The sequence below is a fragment of the Natator depressus genome, chromosome 23, assembly GCF_965152275.1.
Source record: "Natator depressus isolate rNatDep1 chromosome 23, rNatDep2.hap1, whole genome shotgun sequence".
Lineage (NCBI taxonomy): Eukaryota > Metazoa > Chordata > Testudines > Cheloniidae > Natator > Natator depressus.
The window spans coordinates 21,789,936-21,810,384 of NC_134256.1; the positions used below are offsets into that span (position 1 = coordinate 21,789,936).

The window sequence follows — 20,449 nt, forward strand, 5'->3', positions numbered from 1 at the left end:
GCTAACTAAAGACTTCCTATGCTGGGTTCCAGTTGACTAATAACCCCGACTGTTGGACAGCGCTGGCCGAGTGTCCCTGAAGATGCTGGCGGAGGAGGTGCGTTGCTCCCTAAGAAAGGACAAGTGTCCCTCAGGGATCTGTCTCAGTGGGACTCGCTGAACGGAGCTCACGGTGTGAAGCAGAGGTGCTGTAGAATGGAACCCCTAAGGGGTCGGGCACATTGAATGGGGTTCCTCCCAGAGACTACCCAAGCTGGGGCCATAGCACCAATCCCGTGGATCCGTGACAATGACTCAAGAAGATGACACAAGAAGAATCAAGACAATTCAGGAAGACAACTCAAGAGGATGACTCAGGGAAATGGCTAAAAAGGAAGAAAACACAAATGAAAAACAACTCTAGAAGACAACTGGAGAAGACTCAAAACGGAGATTACTCAAGATGCAGATTACTCAAAAAGGAGATTATTCAAGAAGACAACAATTGAAGAAGACTCCAAAAGATGACAACTCAAAAAGAAAACAACTCAATAAGATTCAAAATGTTGATGACTCAGTAAGATGATTTCAGATGATGACTCGTCAACTTGAAAAAGATGACTCAAGTAGAAGACGACTGAGAAAGACAACTCAAGAAGAAGATGACTCAAAAATATCAAGCAGACTCCAAAAGATAAGGACTCAATAAGCGAGTCACGGTGGGCGAGGTAATATCTTTAATTGGCCAAAGATATTACTCCACCCACCTTGGTTCTCTAATATCCTGGGACTGACCCAGCTACAGCTACACTGCATATAACAATGTCTCAATAAAACAGCTTAAGAAGATGACTCAAGAAGACAAATCAAGAACAGTATGGCTCAGAAAGACAACTCAAGAAGAGGATCCATCAAGGTAACTCAGAAAGAGGTTGACTCAAGAAGACAACTCAAGATTCAGAAATACCTCATCAGCCTCCGGCCCCCAAAGCTCACTTTAGAGCCAATCTCTAGACTGTACAGTGGAGTTCCTGCACTGCATCTCCGAGGCATTGGGGAGATCCAAGTCCCCCCCCCGCCCCCGCAGCACCTACGTCCCTGGAGAGGCCACCATCCGGCTGATGGCTTTTCTCAGAGCCCCCTTCATCTCGTCATTCCTCAGGCTGTAGATGAAGGGGTTGAGCATGGGGGTGACCACAGTGTACATGACAGCTGCCAGAGCATCCTTTTCGGCAGAGAAGCTGGACGAGGGCTGGAAGTAGACCCAGATGATGGTGCCCTAGAAGACCGCTGTGACAACCAGGTGGGAGCCACCGGTCAAGAAGGCCTTGCGCTGGCCGGCAGCCGAAGGGACCTTGAGGACAGCGGACACAATGGTGTCGTAGGAGAGGAGGATGAAAACCAGCACCATGTTGACCACCAGGGCCCCCTTGGTGTGCAACACCAGGGCATTGAGCCAGGTGTCGGAGCAAGAGAGGTTCAGCAGGGGGAAGATGTCGCAGAAGAAGTGGGGGACCCTGTTGGAGGTGCAGAAGGGGAGGCAGGAGGCCAGCAGGGTGTGCCCCAGGGAGTGGAGGGGGGAGCTCAGCCAGGAGGTGCCCACCACCAGGAGGCAGCGCCCGAGGCTCATCATGGCGGGGTAGTGCAGCGGGCGGCAGACGGCCACGTAGCGGTCCAGCAGCATGGCGGCCAACAGGAAGCTGTCGGCGATGAAGAAATACATCTGGGTCAGGCAGCCGACGTAGGAGATGCCGCGCTCCCCTGTCAACGTGCCAGCCAGCAGCTTGGGCACCATGGCCGAGGTGAAGCCCAGGTCCGCCAGGGAGAGGTGGCTAAGGAAGATGTCCACAGGGGCCAGGCCTTCTCTCTGTCCCTCCATCAACACCCTTCCACCCACCCCGTCCATCCATCCCTCCCCACTATCCATCCATCCACCCACCCCATCCATCCATCCATCCATCCCTCCCCACTATCCATCCGTCCACCCACCCTGTCCATCCATCCCCACTATCCATCCATCCACCCATCCCTCCTCTCTATCTGTCCATCCATCCATCCATCCCCATTATCCTTCCACCCATGCCTCCTCTCTACCCATCCACCCACCCCATCCATCCATCCCCACTATCCATTCACCTATCCTTCCCCACTATCCATCCATCCACCCACCCCGTCCATCCATCCCCACTGTCCATCCATCCACCCATTCCTCCCCACTATCCATCAATCCACCCATCCCTCCTCTCTATCTGTCCATCCATCCATCCATCCCCATTATCCTTCCACCCATGCCTCCTCTCTACCCATCCACCCACCCCATCCATCCATCCCCACTATCCATTCACCTATCCTTCCCCACTATCCATCCATCCTCCCACCCCATCCATCCATCCCTCCCCACTATCCATCCTTCCACCCATCCCTCCTCTCTATCCGTCCGTCCATCCATCCCTCCCCTCTATCCACCCATCCCCTCTATCCAACAGTGGGTGTTGTTGCGAACTCGGGGTGTTGTTGCAGGGGGTGTTGTGACAGTGGGTGTGGCTGCAAGTGGTGTCTGTGTTGTCGCAGTGAGTGCTATTGCAGTGTGGGTGGATGTTGTTGCAGTGTGTGTTGTGTGTGTTGTTACAGTGGATGTTGTTGCAGGCTCTGTATATTGTTGCGCGGGGAGTTGTTGCAGGGTGGGTGTTGGTGTGGGGTGTGGTTGCACTGCGGGGGTGGGTGTTGTGGCAGTGGGGTGGGGTGTTGTGGTGTGGGTGTGTTGTTGCAGTGGGGTGTGGTTGTGGCGTGTGGTGTTGGTGTGTTGTTGCAGTGGATGTTGTTGTGCGGGGAGTTGTTGCAGGGTGGGTGTTGGTGTGGGGTGTGGTTGCACTGCGGGGGTGGGTGTTGTGGCAGTGGGGTGGGGTGTTGTGATGTGGGTGTGTTGTGGCAGTGGGGTGTGGTTGTGGTGTTGTGGTGTGGGTGTGTTGTTGCAGTGGATGTTGTTGTGCGGGGAGTTGTTGCAGGGTGGGTGTTGGTGTGGGGTGTGGTTGCACTGCGGGGGTGGGTGTTGTGGCAGTGGGGTGGGGTGTTGTGATGTGGGTGTGTTGTGGCAGTGGGGTATGGTTGTGGCGTGTGGTGTTGCGGGGTGTTACTCCAGGGTGTCCCTTCAGCTCCCAGCCCTTCTCTGCCCTCCCGCTGCCCATGGGCCCATCGCCCCCTGACCCCTCTCTGCAACAGTCGGGTCCCTCCCTCTCCCCGATTGGCTCCTCGTGACCTGTGACCCCCCCCAGGAAGCCACATGCTGTGACTTGTGCCCTCTGATTGGACGAGTGGGACACCATGGGCGGGGGGGGGGCGGGACCTGCAGTGGAATGCTGGGAATTCTGCTGAGCCCTGCCCAGCACAGGGGGTAACAACCTACTACTGCAAGGGACCACAGCCTTACAGTGACTGCTGGCCTGAACCCCCCAACGCCACGCTAGGGGGCACCGTGCTGCTGGGAGGGGGTGCTTGGCAGGGGCACTCTCCCTTGGCAGTCAGGGCTGGGCGCTAGGGGGCGTCGTGCTGTGGGGAACAGGACAAGTAACTCGCTCCACCCCAGAGGCAGCTGCCTTTCAGCAATTGCCCCATGGGCTTTCAGCCTTCTCGGCCTCTACAGCCCTGGGAAGTGTCACGTACCTGCCAACCCAGCAGGTCTAAAACGACAACCAGGGAGAGCAGACTCCTGGCTGCGCTAGCCAACTAGCTTGTGGGTAGTAGCTGGACTCAACAAGGATAACAACCTACTACTCTCCCCACAACGAACGGAGACCTTCCCAGCCAACTCTTGCACCCCAGCTTACTTCAGCAAGGGCTTTCCAGTCGGTTCTCACACCCATTGTGATGCTAGGGAGAGAACCCAGGAGTCCTGCCCCGCCCCCAACCCACTAGACCCCACTCCCCTCCCAGAGCGAGGGAGAAAACCCAGGAGTCCTGGCTCCCATATCCCCCCACACACACACACACCCCCGCTCTGTCGCACTCAGACACTCTCTGGTCCCAATTCAGTGATAACTTTCTCTCATTAGCTGTTTCCCCAGTGCTGGGCTGGCGGCTTTGGGCTCCCTGGGGACCCCATTAATTCACCCTTCGGTCCCTGGAGCCATCTCCCAGTCAGGCTCATTAGCGAAGGTCCCTGGGGGTGGATTGCGGCTCTTTGCCCCCGCCAGCGGCGGGTGCGACTCCCCTGGTGGGATCCAGGCTGGCTCAGGCGTTCAGGGGCCGCTGGGGGTCTCTGGGCCCCCAGGCACTGAGCTGGGGGGACCCCCAGGAGCTGAGTGCTATTCCCGGGGCAGCGAGGGGTGGGAGAAATGCCCAGCCCCCCAGAGATCTGGATTCAGCCCCTTCGCCCGGCCAGCCCACGGGCACCTCCCAGCTCCCTTGGGGGCCAGGGGCTGGGCCCCAACCAGGGAGTCCCTGGGGGACCCAGGGGCCACATCTTGCCTAGTTGATTCTCTGCCACCTCGGAGGCCTCAGGCCCCCCAGTGCTTCGCTCCCCATTCTGGACGCTCTCCGGATGGGGCCCAATGGAGACGGACAGAAGGAGGGAGCAGCAACGCCACCCTCACCATAGCCCCGGGGCACTCGGACATGGGGCTCAACCAGGTGCAGGGGCAGAAAGGGGGCCGAATTGGAGACAACATGGCCCAGTGGGTAGAGCCCATCACTGGGTCTTAGGACACCTGGGTTCTTTTCCCTCCCCCCACACTGATACCCTGCAAGATCTTAGGGGAGTCCCTCTCACCAAGCTGTGAATCAGTTTCCCCCTCCTTTTTCCGCCAAGATCTCTGCCTCAGTTTCCCCACCCTCTGTGTCTTTAGACTCTGAGCTGTTCAGGGCAGGAAAGGTCTCTCACTGTGTTTGGGGGGGGCTCCCCCACCACGCTGGCTGCTGTGCAGACCCCTCCCTGACCAAGATTGGGGCCCCTCCCCCATCATGCCAGGAGCTGCACAGTCTTGGTCGGGCAGGGGTCTGTACAGCGCCCATGCGATGGTGGCCCCTCAATTTCTGCCATCCCATCACAACCCCTCTCCCCCCCCCGTCCCCAGACAGAGCCGACAGAGCGCTGGACTCCACAGACTCCGGTTCTCAGCCTCGCTGTGCCAGTGACCCGTGCCTCAGTTTCCCCTGCATACAATGGCACTAACCCTGAGCTCTCCCGTGGAACGTGCTTTGAGATCGACGGGGTCTACCTTAGCGCTCTGGTCCCGGAGCCCCCAACCTCAAGCCGAGCCGGCCAGAGTCCTTTCAAGACAGGATCGTCCAGTGGGGGCAACAACCCCCCCGCCCTAAATTTTTTTTTTAGATATGCTGGAGGGGGGGCGGGGAAGGAATGAAAACGGGGGTTTGGGGGTTTTTTTAATTAGGTTCTTGGCCCAGATGCTGTAAAACGTCCCCACACTGATGTCAGGTCGGGTGTGTTCTCCAGATGCGACCGCAGGGCCCGACCTGGGACCCCACAACGTACCTGGGACCCCACACGTCCGTTCCCATCCTCTTTCCAACCCCCCAACCCCCCTCCAGCTCTGGGGGGAACCCAGAGGAAGCCGGGGGACGGGGCAAGCGAGAGCCTGGACCCTTTCGATTGCACTTGGTGGCAGGAGGGAAAAAACTGAACATCGGAGAAAAGTTTCTTGCAAGGCTAGTTTGGGGGGAAAGGGGGGCAAAGGACCCAGGAGTTCATCAAAACCACAGCGTCCTCCTACATCAGCCCTGCCTGCCAGGGGGAGCGCCCCCCGCCCCACGGTGCCCCCCGCCCAGCCCCCCAGAGCTCCCTGCCCGGCGCCCCCCTGCGCCCGGCCCCAGATGGGAAGCTCAGACTTGCCCCTTCCAGGCCCAGGGAACCCAGGCGTCCGGGCCCCGGTCTCTGCCGCCCCCGCGCGGAGGGTCACAGCTCGGGGAGAGGCGCAGGGCCAGCGGGGAGAACCCAGGCGTCCGGGCTCCCAGACCTCCTCCCGCCCTGCTCTAACCACTGGACCCCAGGCCCCTCCGGAGCCGGGGAGAGAACCCAGGCGTCCTGCAGCAGGGGAAGGGTTAAACCCGTCCCACACAGGCCACGCCCATCTGACGTCAGTCCCCCGGCCACGCCCATTTGGTACTTTCATTCAAGATGGTGGCTGGTTCCTTGTGACAGGTAGGAACTTCCTACTCCACCCCCCCCTCCGGGTGCAATGGAATCTCCCTCCCCCCTAGCAGGGGGGCAGTGGGCGCTGCAGCGCCCCCCCCAGTACAATGGAATCTCCCTCCCCCCATAGCAGGGGGGTAGCGGGGGCTGCAGCGCCCCCCCCAGTGCAATGGAATCTCCCTCCCCCCCAGCAGGGGAGCAGTGGGGCTGCAGCGCCCCCCTCAGTGCAATGGAACCTCCCTCCCACCATAGCAGGGGGGCAGTGGGGGCTGCAGCGCCCCCCCCAGTGCAATGGAATCTCCCTCCCCCCATAGCAGGGGGACAGTGGGGGCTGCAGCGCCCCCCCCCAGTGCAATAGAATCTCCCTCCCCCTAGCAGGGGAGCAGTGGGGCTGCAGCGCCCCCCCCAGTGCAATGGAATCTCCCTCCCCCCATAGCAGGGGGGCAGTGGGGGCTGCAGCGACCCCCCCAGTGCAATGGAATCTCCCATCCCCTGCCCCCATGTTATATGCAGCTGTTTCCCCAGGTGCCCTGCCCCAGAGCTGGCTGCACCCCAGCGCCAGGCTGTTGCTCTCTGCCCAGCAGCTCCCAGGCGCTGTGGGCTGTTCCCAGCCGTGTGGTGACGCTTTCACACTGTTCTGCGCTGGGGGGCTGGTTTTCACCCCACGGCTTCGCTGGCCCCAAAGACACCAGTTCTCGGCTTTCGGCCAAGCCCCCTCCCCCCCACCTGACAGCCCACTAGGTGGAGTGCTGTCGGCTGGAGCCACTGCTGTTCTCTCACTCCCCTCCCGGGGCCGGGGAGAACCCAGGAGTCCTACCTCCCAGCCCCCCTGCTCTAACCCCCAGACCCCAGCCCCGTCCCAAAGCCAGGGAGACAACCCAGGGTCAGGATTGAGGGGGGCTGGCAGAGCAGGGGGTGAGGGGAGCCTAGGGCTGGGATAGCAAGCGGCTACGGGCGCCGGGGTGGGGGGTGGGCGCTGTGCGGGGGGGGGGGGCGGGGGGTGTGTGGTGGGGGGCGCCGTGCTGTGGGGTGAGGGGGGGCTGCCGTGCTGAGGGGCAAGGGCGGGGGGGCACCATGTGTCTTACTCTCCCCCCTTCTCCCCAGGCCCTGCCCCCCCCCGTGGCTTCCCCCATGCGGCGCTGCTCGGACTCCGCCTGCCCCGTCTCCAATGGCCTGCACATGGGGGGCCCGGTGCCCGTGGAGCCGCCCCGGGGCCCGGCGCCGGACGAGAGCCCCGCAGCCGAGCCGGGCCCGGCTGCTGGCACCGGCACCGTCAAGGTCTATCTGCCCAACCAGCAGCGCACCGTGGTGAGGGGCCCTTCGCCGAGAGTGTGAGCAATGTCCGTGCAACTGCACACGCGTGTGGCTCAGTGCACGGCTGCCGGAGCACACCTGTGGTGTGCCGGGGAGCGTGAGCACGGTCCGTGCAATTGCATAGGCATGTGGCTTCTTGCACGGCTCCCTGAGCGTGCAGGGAGTGTGAGCACTGTCCGTTCAACTGCACACGTGTGTGGCTCAGTGCACGGCTGCCGGAGCACACCTGTGGTGTGCCGGGGAGCGTGAGCAATTGCATAGGCACGTGGCTTCTTGCACGGCTCCCTAGGTGTGCAGGGGAGTGTGAGCACCAGACGTGCATTGGCACATGGGCGGCTTCTTGCACGGCTCCCTAGGTATGTATTGGGTGTGCAGGGGATATGAGCACAGTCAGTGTCATTGCACACGCACGTGGCTCGTTGCACGGCTCCCTGGGCGTGTGAGGGATCTTGAGCACAATCCATGCATTTGCATGTTCATGCTTCCTGTTGCACGGCTGGCTGAGCGTGCATGAGACAGGCAGGGGAGTGGGGGCCAGTCTGTGCAATTGCACACCTGCGTGGCTCATTGCCTGGCTGCCTGTGCTTGCAAAGGGGAGTGTGAGCACGGCGTGTGCAACTGCACACACATGTGTCTTGTTACACACCTCCCTAGGCATGCACAAGGCGTGTGCAATTGCACATGCACGTGTCTTGGTTCACGGTTCCCTGGGCATGCAAGGGAGCATGAGCACAGTCTGTGCAATTGCACACACATGTGTCTTGCACAGCTCCCCAGGGGTGAGAGGCAATCCCCGCTCCAGCCGTGCCCTTGCACAAGTGCGGAGGTCTGCCTGGCTACTTGCGGGGGTCCGCTGCCGTCTGGGCAGGGGGATGGGGGTGAGCTCACCAGTGCCCTGGTGGGGGGGCAGGAGCCATGTGTAACCCCTCCCCCCCGTCAGGTCAACGTGCGGCCGGGAGCCACCGTCTACGACGCCCTAGACAAAGCGCTGAAGGTGCGAGGGCTGAACCAGGACTGCTGCGCGGTGTATCGGTGCCCAGGCGGGTGAGCGGGGCTGCGGGGCGGGAGTGAGGGGCACCGGCAGGGCTGGGGGCGGGGGCTGCGGGGCGGGAGTGAGGGGCACCGGCAGGGCTGGGGGCTGCGGGGCGGGAGTGAGGGGCACCGGCAGGGCTGGGGCTGGGGGCTGCGGGGCGGGAGTGAGGGGCACCGGCAGGGCTGGGGGCGGGGGCTGCGGGGCGGGAGTGAGGGGCACCGGCAGGGCTGGGGCTGGGGGCTGCGGGGCGGGAGTGAGGGGCACCGGCAGGGCTGGGGGCGGGGGGCTGCGGGGCGGGAGTGAGGGGCACCGGCAGGGCTGGGGGCTACGGGGCGGGAGGCTGCGGGGCGGGAGTGAGGGGCACCGGCAGGGCGGGGGGCAGCGGGGCGGGAGTGAGGGGCACCGGCAGGGCTGGGGGGGCCCGGGGCTGGTTCCGGTTCTGACCCGTCTCTCTGTCAGGACGAAGCTGCTGACCGAGTGGGACACGGACATCACCCCGCTGGAGGGGCAGGTTCTCTACGTGGAGGTGCTGGACGAAGTGCCCCTCACCATGCACCACTTTGTGAGTCCCAGGAGACCCTACAATAATACACCGGCCCCCGAGAGACCCAACAACAACACACCGGCCCCCGAAAGACCCAACAACAACACACCGGCCCCCGAGAGACCCTACAACAACACACCGGCCCCTGAGAGACCCAACAACAACACACCGGCCCCTGAGAGACCCAACAATAACACACCGGCCCCCGAGAGACCCAACAACAACACACCGGCCCCCAAGAGACCCTACAACAACACACCGGCCCCCAAGAGACCCTACAATAACACACCGGCCCCTGAGAGACCCAACAATAACACACCGGCCCCCAAGAGACCCAACAACAACACACCGGCCCCCAAGAGACCCTACAATAACACACCGGCCCCCGAGAGACCCAACAACAACACACCGGCCCCCGAGAGACCCTACAACAACACACCGGCCCCTGAGAGACCCAACAATAACACACCGGCCCCCGAGAGACCCTACAACAACACACCGGCCCCCGAGAGACCCTACAACAACACACCGGCCCCTGAGAGACCCAACAATAACACACCGGCCCCCAAGAGACCCAACAACAACACACCGGCCCCCAAGAGACCCTACAATAACACACCGGCCCCTGAGAGACCCAACAATAACACACCGGCCCCCAAGAGACCCAACAACAACACACCGGCCCCCGAGAGACCCTACAATAACACACCGGCCCCTGAGAGACCCAACAATAACACACCGGCCCCCGAGAGACCCAACAACAACACACCGGCCCCTAAGAGACCCAACAATAACACACCGGCCCCCGAGAGACCCTACAACAACACACCGGCCCCTGAGAGACCCTACAATAACACACCGGCCCTGAGAGACCCTACAATAACACACCGGCCCCCGAGAGACCCTACAACAACACACCGGCCCTGAGAGACCCAACAACAACACACCGGCCCTGAGAGACCCTACAACAACACACCGGCCCCCGAGAGACCCAACAACAACACACCGGCCCCCGAGAGACCCTACAACAACACACCGGCCCCTGAGAGACCCAACAATAACACACCGGCCCCCGAGAGACCCTACAACAACACACCGGCCCCTGAGAGACCCAACAATAACTCTCCGGCCCCCGAGAGACCCTACAACAACACACCGGCCCCTGAGAGACCCAACAATAACACACCGGCCCTGAGAGACCCAACAATAACACACCGGCCCCCGAGAGACCCAACAACAACACACCGGCCCCCGAGAGACCCTACAACAACACACCGGCCCCTGAGAGACCCAACAACAACACACCGGCCCCTGAGAGACCCAACAATAACACACCGGCCCACGAGAGACCCAACAACAACACACCGGCCCCTGAGAGACCCAACAACAACACACCAGCCCCTGAGAGACCCAACAACAACACACCGGCCCCTGAGAGACCCAACAACAACACACCGGCCCCTAAGAGACCCAACAACAACACACCGGCCCTGAGAGACCCAACAACAACACACCGGCCCCTGAGAGACCCAACAATAACACACCGGCCCCTGAGAGACCCAACAACAACACACCGGCCCCTGAGAGACCCAACAACAACACACCGGCCCCCGAGAGACCCAACAACAACACACCGGCCCTGAGAGACCCAACAACAACACACCGGCCCCCGAGAGACCCAACAATAACACACCGGCCCCTGAGAGACCCAACAACAACACACCGGCCCTGAGAGACCCTACAACAACACACCGGCCCCCGAGAGACCCAACAACAACACACCGGCCCCTGAGAGACCCAACAACAACACACCGGCCCTGAGAGACCCAACAATAACACACCGGCCCTGAGAGACCCAACAATAACACACCGGCCCCTGAGAGACCCAACAACAACACACCGGCCCTGAGAGACCCAACAATAACACACCGGCCCTGAGAGACCCAACAATAACACACCGGCCCCCGAGAGACCCAACAACAACACACCGGCCCCTGAGAGACCCAACAATAACACACCGGCCCCTGAGAGACCCTACAATAACACACTGGCCCTGAGAGACCCAACAATAACACACTGGCCCCTGAGAGACCCTACAATAACACACTGGCCCTGAGAGACCCAACAATAATACACTGGCCCCCGAGAGACCCAACAATAACACACCGGCCCTGAGAGACCCTACAACAACACACCGGCCCTGAGAGACCCAACAATAATACACTGGCCCCCGAGAGACCCAACAACAACACACCAGCCCCCGAGAGACCCTACAACAACAAACCGCACTCTGAGGGAGCCTACAACAGACTCGCCCCTGCCCAGGCCTGGCGCCCTGAGAGACCCAACAACAACACCCCAGGGTGGCTGTTTCTTGGGCGGTGTTTGTCTGTCCCCGCCTCACCCCCACCCCATCTGTCCCCCCAGGTCCGTAAGACGTTTTTCAGCCTGGCCTTCTGCGACTTCTGCCTCAAGTTCCTGTTCCACGGCTTCCGCTGCCAGACGTGCGGCTACAAATTCCACCAGCAGTGCAGCAGCCGCGTGCCCACCATCTGCGTGGACCTGGGCGTGGCCCACTGCCCGTGAGTGTCCCCCGCAGCCCCCCCAGCCCAAAGGACTGGGGGACCCTCCCTGGCCTGCCATGGGACGCGGGGACGCAGGCATCCGGGGTGCCAGTGGGAAGGGGATGGTGGGAGACATCAGCACAGCTGGGTGTGAGATGGGGATGGCCAGGGTCGGGAGTGAGGGGCACCGGCAGGGCTGGGGGGGAGCCCAGGGCTGGGTGAACAGGGGGCTGCAGGTTGGGAGTGTGGGGCATCCGCACCCCACATGCTCTCTCTCTCTCCCCCCACCGCAGGATTTACAGTCATGGCCCGTACCCCGACGTGCCGGGGCAGGATTCCCCCTCGGCCCGGCCCGGCCTGGCCCCCCTAACGCCGCAACCCACCAGGTACGGGAGCCCCCTAGTCCCACCCCACAGGGGGCGTGGGAGGAAATCACCCCCAGCAAGTTTCTGGAGGGGACAAAGATTGTGGGGGGAACAAAGACAGAGGCCGGGTCACCGATCCAGAGCGGCCGGGGGCTGGGCTGTGTAAACGGCGCCAGGAAGCAATCTGGTGTGATACGGTTCTGTGGAAACCTGGATGCCCGGGAGAGAAGGGGGGGGGCATCCTGACAGGCTGGGGGGCAGCGACTCTCAAAGAGCTTTGGGGGGGCCTCTGCAAAGAGCTAACGGGATCCCAGGGTGTGTAAACAGGGGAATCTGGAGTCGGAGCTCTGGGTTTGACCCCGGGGCGACCGCGGCCGGGACCCTGCGGCCCCCCCGGTTCAGGGAGGAGGAGATCAGTTGGGGAGGGGTCAGAACCCCCCCACCCCACCCCAAGGAGGAGGAAGGGGCTAGGAACCCCGTCCTGGAGCGAGGGACTCCAGGCGGTCGGTCCCGTTGGCGCCGAGAAGAAGGGAGGCGCTGACCCGGCTCTCATCCGCCTTTGCCCCCCTCCCCCCCTGCCCAGCTCCCACCAGCAGTGTCTTGGCCCCGACACCTTCAGCTTCCCGGACCCCCCCGGCGGGGGGCAGCCCCTCCAGCGCCACCGCTCCACCTCCACCCCCAATGTGCACATGGTGAGCACGGCCGACCCCGGGGACGCTGCTGCCCAGCAGGTGAGAGCCCGGCAGGGCGGGGAACGGGCAGGGACCTGGCCCCTCTAGGAGGCGCCGGCTCCCCTCTGGCCCCACGGCAGGGACTGGCTGGCTCCGGGGGGCAGGAAATGGGGCCTGGGGCCTGTCCCCTCCAGGGGCACCGGCTCCCCTCTGGCCCCATGGCAGGGACTGGCTGGCTCCGGGGGGCAGGGAACGGGGCAGGGGCCTGGCCCCTCCAGGGGGCACCAGTTCCCCTCTGGCCCCACAACAGGGACTGGCTGGCTCCGGGGGGCAGGGAACGGGACAGGGGCCTGGCCCCTCCAGGGGGCTCCGGCTCCCATCTGACCCCAAGGCAGGGAGTGGCTGGCTCAGGGGGGCGGGGAATGGGGCCTGGGACCTGTCCCCTCTAGGAGTCATGTTAATTGCTGTTAACGAGCAGGGTTTCCCTGGGACCAGTGGGGGGGAGCCTGTCCAACCCACGTCCGGCCTGGGGGGCCTGGACGAGGGGGGCCAGCGAGTGTGGGCACCGGGGGGGACAGGGGAAGGGGCCAGGAATCATGGGTCGAGCGCAGGGCTCGGCCCCACCAGCAGGGGGCGCAGAGACGGGGCCCCGCGGGTTCGTTTCCTCTCGGGGTCTCTGAGCTCTTCCCCCCTTTTTCAGATCGCAGCCATGAGCTTCATCACAGACGGTGAGAAGCCCAGACGTTTGGGGTCGCTGGGCTGTGGGAGGCTTGGGGGGGGCTCAGCGGGGAAGCTGGGCTGTGGGTCGGGGGTTCTGGGGGGCACCAGGCAGTGGGGGGTTTGGAGGGGGGCATTGTGCTGCGGGGGGTGGGCAGGGGATTCGGGGGAGGGCCATGCTGCGGGGGGCAGGCGGGAGGGTTGGTGGGGGGGTGTAGTGCTGCACGGGGTAAGCGGGGGGCTCAGTGGAGGCCATGGGTCAGGGGGCTGCTCTGGGGTCCCCGGCTCACTCCACTCTCTCTGCCCACCTCCAGATGGGGGAGAAGTGTCTCCCCCAGGTCCCAGCCCCGCCCAGGACCCCCCCGGGCGCCGCGGGGCCCCTTCCAAGTCGCCCCCGCAGCCCCCCAAGGAGCGGAAGGGGTCGGCATCGTCGGCCGAGGACAAGAAGAAGGTGGTGAGTTGGGGGGGGTGGCTGGGGAGGATGTCTGCCCCCCCACAGTGTGTCTGCCCCCCACAATGCCCTGCACCCCCTCCTCCTCATGCCCTGCCCACCAACCCCCCAATCCTGCCCTACTCGCCCAACCTTGTACACCCCCCATGCCCTCTCCTACATCGGGCCCTCGGCTCCTGCCCCCCACCCAATCCCGGCCTGCTACCTCTGACCCCCATCCTCAGGGCTCCTGACCCTGACTCCCCCCAACTCCATCCCCCCATCCCCTGCCCCCTGACTCCTCCACAACGCCGATGGGGGGGGCCGGCGAGAAAGGCCGATCGTGCCGGGGGTGGGGCGGAGTACGCGGCCGCAAGCCACGGACAGTACCCGGGGCACCCCACGGACGGGGCCGCAGCAGGGGGTGCGCGATTTAGGAAACCGTCCCACTGGGGAGGGGGTGAGACCGCGGGGCCGGTGGGAGAAGTGACAGCTGAGCGAGGGGGGGGGCACCCCAGGGGCCTTCCCATGAAGGGGGGCTCCGAAGAAGCCGGGGATCGGTCGTTCTCCCGGGATCTGCACCTGGGGAAAGTGAGGCCGGGTCCGAGGCTGGTGGCGGCATTCGGCTGGGGCAGGTTGGGGGAGGGAACAAGATGAGCCCCCCACTGCCCTCTCCCCCCCCCCGCCCATTGCAGAAGGCCCTGGGCTACCGGGACTCGGGCTACCAGTGGGAGGTGCCCCCGCACGAGGTGATCCTACTGCGCCGGGTGGGAGCCGGGTCCTTCGGCACCGTCTACCAGGGCCGCTGGCACGGCCACGTCGCCGTCAAAATCCTCAAGGTGACGCAGCCCACGGCCCAGCAGGTGCAGGCCTTCAAGAACGAGATGCAGGTACTCAGGTAGGAACCCCGGCGTCCGGGAGGGACGCTGGCCTCTCGGGGGAGCAGGAGGGACCCCGGTATCCAGGGAGAACCCCGGTGTCCAGGTGGGGCTGGAAGGACCCTGGCATCCGGGGTGGGCAGGAGGGACCCCAGTGTGCAAAGGCACGGTGTTGGGGGAGGGACCCAGGCATCCGGGGGTGGCGGGAGGGAACCAGGCGTCTGGGGGCTACCAGTCTGGGGGGAACCAGACTGTGGAGGTGGCCCCGGTGTCAGGGTTGGCAGGCCAGAAGGAGGGACCCAGGCATCCAGGGGTTCATGGAGCAAGAGGAGGGACCCCAGCTTCCAGTGATTTAGCAGTTTGCGGGGGACCCAGGCATCCGGCGGTGGCAGTCGGGGGGCACCCAGGTGTCCGGGCTTGGCGGTTTGCAGCGGGAGGGACCCAGGCATCCAGAGGTGGTGGTCAGGGGGAATCCAGGCATCTGAGGGTGGCGGTTTGGGGTGGGAGAGACTCAGGCGTCCAGGGTACCAGTCTGGGGGGAACCAGGCGTCCAGAGACGGTGTCAGGGGAGGGACCGAGGTGTCCGGGGGTGGCAGGAGGGACCCTGGCGTCCGGGGATACCAGTCTGCGGGGAAGCAGGCGTCCGGGGACGGTGGCGTCCGGGGGTGGCGGGAGGGACCCTGGAGTCTGGGGATACCAGTCTGGGGGGAAGCAGGCGTCCAGGGACGGTGTCGGGGGAGGGACCGAGGCATCCGGGGGTGGAGGGAGGGACCCTGGCATCCGGGGATACCAGTCTGCAGGGAAGCGGGCGTCCGGGGATGGTGGCGGGGGAGGGTACCAGGCGTCCGGGGGTACCAGTCTGCGGGGAAGCAGGCGTCCGGGGGCGGCGGGAGGGACCCAGGCGTCCGGGGGTACCAGTCTGCGGGGAAGCAGGCATCCGGGGATGGTGGCGGGGGAGGGACCCAGGCCGCCCGGGGGTACCCGTCTGCGGGGAAGCCAGGCATCCGGGCCGATGGTGGCGGGGGAGGGACCCAGGCGTCCGGGGGTACCAGTCTGCGGGGAAGCAGGCGTCCGGGGATGGTGGCGGGAGGGACCCAGGCGTCCGGGGGTACCCGTCTGCGGGGAAGCAGGCGTCCAGTGGCCGGGGAGGACAGGCCCCTGCGCCTGCCCCCCAGTGACCCCCCCCGGCCCCGCAGGCGGACGCGTCACGTCAACGTGCTCCTGTTCATGGGCTTCATGACAAGGCCGAGTTTCGCCATCATCACCCAGTGGTGCGAGGGCAGCAGCCTCTACCGGCACCTGCACGTGTGCGAGACCCGGCTCGACGCCCCCCCGCACCGAGGTGGCGCGCCAGACGGCCCAGGGCATGGAGTGAGTCCGGGGGCCGGGGCTGGCCGGGGGGCGCTGTGCAGGAGTGGGGGGGGCTGGCGTTATGGGAATATGGGGGGCTGGCACATGGGGGGTTGCCAATGGGGGAGGGGTGGGGGGCGGGGGGCTGGCGTTATGGGAATATGGGGGGCTGCCACGGTGGGGGGTTGCCAATGGGAGAGGGGTTGGGGGCTGGCGTTATGGGAATATGGGGGGGCTGGCACGGTGGGGGGTTGCCAATGGGGAAGGGGTGGGGGGGCGGGGGCTGGCATTATGGGAATATGGGGGGGGCTGGCGCAGTGGGGGTTGCCAATGGGGAGGGATGAGGGGTGGGGGGGCTGGCCTTATGGGAATATGGGGGGGCTGGCTTGGTGGGGGGTTACCAGTGGGGGGCTGGCACGGTGGGGGTTGCCAATGGGAGAGGGGCAGGGGGCTGGCGTTATGGGAATATGGGGGGGCTGGCGCAGTGGGGGGTTGCCAATGGGAGAGGGGCGGGGGGCTGGCCTTATGGGAATATGGGGGGGGCTGGCACAGTGGCGGGTTGCCGGTGGGGGGCCGGGGGACTGGCGTTATGGGAATATGGGGGGGCTGGCACGGTGGGGGTTTCCAATGAGGGAGGGGTGGGGGGGCGGGGGGCTGGCATTATGGGAATATGGGGGGGCTGGCGTGGTGGGGGGTTGCCAATGGGGGAGCTGGCACGGTGGGGGGTTGCCAATGGGGGAGGGGCGGGGGGCTGGCATTATGGGAATACAGGGGGCTGGCACAGTGGGGGTGCTGCTCATGGGGGCTCCCCCCGGTTTCTCTCCCCTCCCCCAGTTATCTTCATGCCAAGAACATCATCCACCGGGACCTGAAATCCAACAGTATCCTACCGGCCCCCCATGCCGGGCTCCAATGGTGGCAGGGCCAGGGGAATGGGGGGGGCGGGGGGCGTATCCAAGATGGCAGCAGGGCCGGGATAATGGGGGGCCGTATCCAAGATGGCGGCAGGGCCGGAGGAACGGGGGGGATGTATCCAAGACGGTGGCGGCGGGGGGGGTTCTGTGCTGTGGGGCGCGGTGGGGGGGGGGACTTGCGGGGTTGTCCCTGAGGTGGGGGCGTCGTGGGGGGGCTCGTCGGTGCCGGTCACCCCCTAACCCCCCACCCCAGACATCTTCCTGCACGAGGGGCTGACGGTGAAAATCGGCGACTTCGGCCTGGCCACGGTGAAGACGCACTGGAGTGGGGCCCGCCGGGTCGAGCAGCCCCGGGGCTCCGTGCTCTGGATGGTGAGACCCCCACGGTGCCCCATAGCGCCCTGCTGACCCCCACGGCGCCCTGCTGAGCCCCACGGTGCCCCATAGCGCCCTGCTGACCCCCACGGCGCCCTGCTGAGCCCCACGGCGCCCCATAGCGCCCTGCTGACCCCCACGGCGCCCTGCTGAGCCCCACGGCGCCCCATAGCGCCCTGCTGACCCCCACAGCGCCCTGCTGAGCCCCACGGCGCCCCACAGCGCCCTGCTGAGCCCCATGGCGCCCTGCTGAGCCCCACGGTGCCCCATAGCGCCCTGCTGACCCCCACAGCACCCTGCTGAGCCCCACGGCGCCCCACAGCGCCCTGCTGACCCCCACAGTGCCTTGCTGAGCCCACAGCGCCCTGCTGACCCCCATGGCACCCTGCTGAGCCCCATGGTGCCCCACGGTGCCCTGCTGACCCCATAGAGTCCCGCTGTCATCTCACCCCTCCCTGCCCAGTCCCCCCCCACCTCGCCCCCTGCAGGCCCCCCACCCCACAGCCCCCTAACGGTGTCTCCCCGCAGGCCCCCGAGGTGATCCGCATGCAGGACAGCCGCCCCTACAGCTTCCAGTCCGACGTCTATGCCTACGGGGTGGTTCTGTACGAGCTGAGCACGGGGAGCCTCCCCTACGGGCACGTCCGCAGCCGCGACCAGGTACCGCCCGGGCCCCCCCACAGCCCCCCTGGGCCCCCCAGTACCACCCGGCCCCCCCCGCAGCCCCCCAGCCCCACCCTGCACCCGCAGCCTCCCTACGGGCACATCCGCAGCCATGACCAGGTACCGCCCGGGCCCTCCCACAGACCCCCTGGGCCCCCCCAGTGCCACCCGGCCCCCCGCAGTCCCCAGCCCCTCCCTACACCAGCCTCCCTACAGGCACATCCGTAGCGACAACCAGGTACCGCCCAGCGCCCCCCCCCGTGCTCCCCGGCACCGCTCATTCCTGACCTGCAGCCCCCTGGCACCCCTCCCTGCCGACCCGCACCTCCCAGTGCCCCCCACTGCCGACTGCAGCCCCCTGGCACCCGTCACTCCTGACCCCCACCTCCCGGCGCTCCTTGCTGCCACCTGCACCCCCCGGCACTCTCGCTGCCGACCCGCAGCCCCTCGGCACCCCTCATTGACGACCCGCAGCCCCCCGGCACTCCTCGCTGCCGACCCGCAGCCCCCCGGCACTCCTCGCTGCCGACCCGCAGCCCCTCGGCACCCCTCATTGACGACCCGCAGCCCCCCGGCACTCCTCGCTGCCGACCCGCAGCCCCTGCCAGCCTAGTCCTGGGCTCTCCGCAGCTCTGCTGGTGCCCCTCACTCCCGACCCGCAGCTCCTGGGGTTCTAAATGGGGGTTTCGGGGTGTCCTGGCTCTGACCCAATCCCTCACCCGCCAGATCCTGTACATGGTGGGCCGGGGGTACCTGTCCCCTGACATGAGCCGGGTGCCGAGCACCTGCCCCAAGGCCCTGAAGAGACTCATGACGAACTGCCTGAAATTCAACCGAGATGAGAGACCTCTCTTCCCCCAGGTGAGCGGGGGGCGGGGCCCGGACGCCTGGGTTCTCTCTCCGGCCCTGGCAGAGGAGTGGGGGCTAGTGGTTAGAGTGGAGAAGGGGGCAGGGAGCCGGGACTCCTGGGTTCTCTCTCCAGTCCTGGGAGGGGAGTGGGGGCAAGTGGTCAGAGAGGGGAACAGGAAGCCAGGACTCCTGGGTTCTTCCCCCAGCTCCCGGGGGTGGTCCCTGGGGGCAGGGCTTGGAGGGACCCGTCTCACCCCCTTTTTCCCCCCAGATCCTGGCCACGGTGGAGCAGCTGCAACGGCTCCTCCCCAAGCTGGAGCGAAGCATGTCCGAGCCCTCCCTGCACCGCGCCTCCCACCCCGACCCCGGCGGCTCCTCCCCCCCGTCGCCCCTGCCCCCCTCGCCTAGCCCAGATAGACGGACTGCCCCGCGCCAGGTGGGCGGACAACCCCCCACCCCCGGTGCCAGGAGCTGCCCGCTGCTCTGAGCCTCCCCCAGCCTGGGGGGGGGCTACGGGACCCAGCCATCCAGGAGCAACTATAGGAGAGGGGGGCAAACACACCAAGGGGCTGGGGACCTTGTATGGAGATCGATGTGTGAACGCCTACTCTGTCATCCCCCCCAGGCAGTTCGCTCTTCCCAGCTGCCCCGCCCCAGAGGTGGCTGCATCCCGGAGTCCCTGGCCGGCGTTCTATGGGGCCATTCCCGGCTGCCCCGCCCCAGAGGTGGCTGCATTAACGGCGACCCCAGCCTGCGTTCTATGGGGCCGTTCCCGGCTGCCCCGCCCCAGAGGTGGCTGCATCCCGGAGTCCCTGGCCGGCGTTCTATGGGGCCATTCCCGGCTGCCCCGCCCCAGAGGTGGGCGCATTAACGGCGACCCCAGCCTGCGTTCTATGGGCCATTCCCGGCTGCCCCGCCCCAGAGGTGGGCGCATTAACGGCGACCCCAGCCTGCGTTCTATGGGGCCATTCCCGGCTGCCCCGCCCCAGAGGTGGGCGCATTAACGGCGACCCCAGCCTGCGTTCTATGCGTTCTATGGGGCCATTCCCGGCTGCCCCGCCCCAGAGGTGGGCGCATTAACGGCGACCCCAGCCTGCGTTCTATGGGGCCGTTCCCGGCTGCCCCGCCCCAGAGGTGGCTGCATTAACGGCGACCCCAGCCTGCGTTCTATGGGGCCGTTCCCGGCTGCCCCGCCCCAGAGGTGGCTGCATTAACGGCGACCCGCGGGCTGTTAAATCTCGATTTTAATATATCGGTCTCCGGTTTCTCGGCCTCGTGCCGCGTTTCTTTGACATCACAGACGACGGGGACCCACGACAGTGTCACAAGTATCACTAACGGGGGGGAGGGGAGAAATTAGTGCTCGACTGCCCTGCCCCGACCCCATCCCCTTCACAGTGGGAACTGGGGCAGGGGGGCAGCGGCTGGGCCGGTGGGGGGGGGGCACGATCCTGGGCTCCCTCCTGCACGCCCCTCCCCCACAGGGCCTGATTTGGGGCAGGGGGTCGAAGCGTCATGGCACGACACGGAAACGACACGCAAACATCACGTGCTGGGGGGGCATCACGACACTGCGCTGGGGGGGCGCTCAAAAATATAGAGGGGGCAAGACTCTGAGATATGTACAGGGGGAGCTGATGGGGGGGCAGGAGGGCGTT

The 20,449-nt window shown here is 65.3% G+C and overlaps 2 protein-coding genes across 2 annotated transcripts; one reads left to right on the forward strand and one right to left on the reverse strand.

Moving 5' to 3' along the window:
- Positions 1 to 1,069: 1,069 nt before the first annotated feature.
- On the reverse strand, positions 1,070 to 1,858 carry LOC141976461 (olfactory receptor 1G1-like). The gene is given in 1 exon segment (XM_074937451.1): positions 1,070 to 1,858. A coding segment is annotated over 1 exon segment (789 nt).
- A 5,382-nt stretch (positions 1,859 to 7,240) lies between these two features.
- Positions 7,241 to 19,375, forward strand: ARAF (A-Raf proto-oncogene, serine/threonine kinase). Its single transcript, XM_074937979.1, is given in 16 exon segments — positions 7,241 to 7,432; positions 8,379 to 8,482; positions 8,931 to 9,033; positions 11,443 to 11,597; positions 11,873 to 11,965; positions 12,528 to 12,675; positions 13,316 to 13,343; positions 13,647 to 13,786; positions 14,458 to 14,660; positions 15,837 to 15,968; positions 15,970 to 16,011; positions 16,825 to 16,871; positions 17,158 to 17,276; positions 17,808 to 17,939; positions 18,669 to 18,803; positions 19,063 to 19,375. Coding segments are annotated over 16 exon segments (1,974 nt in total). The 5' UTR covers positions 7,241 to 7,255; the 3' UTR covers positions 19,279 to 19,375.
- The last annotated feature ends 1,074 nt before the right edge of the window (positions 19,376 to 20,449 follow it).